The sequence below is a fragment of the Tachysurus vachellii genome, chromosome 7, assembly GCF_030014155.1.
Source record: "Tachysurus vachellii isolate PV-2020 chromosome 7, HZAU_Pvac_v1, whole genome shotgun sequence".
Classification (NCBI taxonomy): Eukaryota; Metazoa; Chordata; class Actinopteri; order Siluriformes; family Bagridae; genus Tachysurus; species Tachysurus vachellii.
This window is the reverse complement of record NC_083466.1, coordinates 1,974,960-1,977,500: the sequence shown is the minus strand read 5'-3', so window position 1 is coordinate 1,977,500 and position 2,541 is coordinate 1,974,960. Positions and strand designations below refer to the sequence as shown.

Sequence of the window (2,541 nt, the reverse complement as noted above, 5' to 3'; positions counted from 1 at the left end):
CTCGCGGGTCACCGTCGACCACAATTACTACGCAGTTTGCCAGAATCTGCTGTCTCGCTTCGCCACGTGGCGCGGCTCCACCGGCGGCCTCCTCCACGACCCGCCCCCTGACATCACCCAAGACGGCCATCTTGCAGCGCTGCTGGACGAATGCGCCCGGCCTCGGAAGCACTATGGACGTTTCCAGGCAGCCAAGGAACTGCGCGAGTACCTGACACAACTGACAGAACAAGCTAGCGCTAAGAGGTAGTACACGGAGAGAGGCGGACTTCCTCCGCCCCGGGACACAGCGGATATAAAATCAGTCTCGTTAAAGTGAAGCGGCCGTGCTCTGAGACACTTTTATTTTTATTTTATTTTTTTTTTTTTTGGAACTGCTGCCTGCTGAAAGTTGTAGCATTGATAGATGCTAATTAAAGGAGTTTTGCACATGGGCCTGGCTGTGAGCACTGAGTGAAGAGCTGCAGTGGTGTGTGTGTGTGTGATGTTGCGTCGATTCTAATACAGGAGCCTTGTTATCGGTAATAGGGGGGTGTAATACACACTTGCTCCGTCTGGCCTCTGATCACGATCCTCTAACGACGTTTATGTTTAATTTATCGAGGCTCATGTAGAGGAATGACCCCAAAGCAGAGTCCCAGGTTCACAGAAAAAAAGCCTTGTTTTGTTTTTAGTGTTTATCAAGAGAGGTCTTTTTTTTTTTTTTTTTCCATGTCGGGGGAAAATGTTGCAGGTTTTTTTTTGTTTGTTTGTTTTTTGAAAATGTTGAATTTTTACCCATCCTCATTAGGACACATTATCAGGGCCCTATGAGTTCTGCGGGACGACAAAACCGAGGCACTGATTGCAGACATGCAGTAAATGCATCCCATAATTCCCTGTATGTGAAAAATTCAAACGAGTACAATATTTCAGCCATTCGAATATTTTGTCCGTATCGCTAATCGAACTGAAATGTACAGGAAATCACATAAAATGAGGTAGCTAACGACGTTGGGAATAACGATTAGCACCATGGAATAACGATCAGCACGTAATAAGTTACACTAGATGTAACCTACGCTAGCTAAAAACAAACCAATCTGAAACGTTTTACGTTACGAAGCTAAGCGGATCTCATAGGACCCTATGTTAGCAAAACCCTTGTGATGTATGCAAAAGAAGATACCAAAGAAATTTATTTTTCATTTTAATAATTACTTTTATGGCTCAAGAAGATAAGTACAGTTTTCTTTTCCAAGCTGTAACCGTGTACCGACGCCGGCCCATACTTTTGTTCTAACATCAAGTAACCCTTGCACTACAAAATGAGCAGCGAGTTTACAGAGGTGACTCGCACTACATGTCCGGTCGTCGAATTCAGAGCCTTTTCAACGTGGTGTCATTTTTGTTGTTTTGATTATTTTGCTCCATAGATTCATATGTTACTGGTGTGTGATTTTTCTTTCTTTTCTTTTCTTTTTATGTTCCTTGCATTGTTTTCAGTCATATCCTCTGTGCCCTTCAAGGCTACTCAGTAAATGTGGTCTTACTGTGCCTTCAGTCTTTACAACTCGATTAAAAAACATTAAAGTTTGTTCTAAATCATTCTCTGCACTTCCTGCATCTCTTTTTCGTTCCCGGCTGTCGATCTCCGCTACGATTGGCCGACACGGCATCTAGAACTCACTCTGGCGCTAGAGGTTCGTTTTACGTATTTGTGTCTCCAGGATGTATCCGGTTTCAGCACCTTTGTAACAGGCAGTAGGTTTTTCCACCGCAGGAAAGTCTTCATGACAAAAACGTGACAGTTTGTGCTTTTTTTTAGTTTCTTGTTAAGAAGCTGTTGAGGAAATGATACGAAGTGCAATTAAAATTTACAGCGGTTACAAATCGCTGTGCTGTAAAATATCAGGGTGTGCAGATGTGTGCAGGTAAATAATCAAACGAATGTTTGGTCCCCTCAATTACAGAAGCATGTGTGTGTGTGTGTATCTGTGTGTATGCACTTAGTATAGATTTCCTTTCCACTGGAACACAGCCAACACACACATCCTTGTTCTGAGAAGAAGGTGGAGATGGAATCAAAGGATTGACTGTATGAATCAAAACCCTGCCTCGATTCCCCGGCAAGGTAAATATAAGAAACCAACCCGGTTAATAGTTCATATTTCAGCAGTGAATAATTGTTGAAGGTGAGGTTGTTGATATTAACATCTCCGTGGGGATGAAGTTCAGCATAAACACGTTGACCCACACACTGAGTCGTCTAAATATAGTCTAAAATAACTTTTCTCCGCGGTGACGCCGAAGCCTGAAAGCAGTGTACTGTTACTGAAGTTAAAAAAAAATCCAAAAGGTGACTAAGCAGGACCTGAAATTTTGTCGATGCAACCTTTTGATCCGAACGCGCTGCTTTCTATTTTTCATAACGGTCTTAATAATCCTGAGATTAAAAAAAGAACGTATGGGATTTAAAACCTGACCCGTTAGCATGGCGCAATTTGTAACACACTGCACTATTAGCTTTCGTTTGTCGTTGAAATTGAAAGTGCTTTCCGA

At 42.5% G+C, this 2,541-nt stretch overlaps 1 protein-coding gene across 3 annotated transcripts in view; it reads left to right on the top strand.

Annotated features, from left to right (window-relative positions):
- dipk2aa (divergent protein kinase domain 2Aa) overlaps positions 1 to 1,587 on the top strand; it is a 19,238-nt gene extending 17,651 nt beyond the window's left edge. For all 3 annotated transcript variants that reach the window (XM_060873842.1, XM_060873841.1, XM_060873843.1), the window contains exon 4: positions 1 to 1,587. This exon is cut by the window's left edge and continues 91 nt beyond it. In XM_060873842.1, coding sequence (XP_060729825.1) covers positions 1 to 250 — 250 coding nt within the window. In that variant the 3' untranslated portion in view covers positions 251 to 1,587.
- The last annotated feature ends 954 nt before the right edge of the window (positions 1,588 to 2,541 follow it).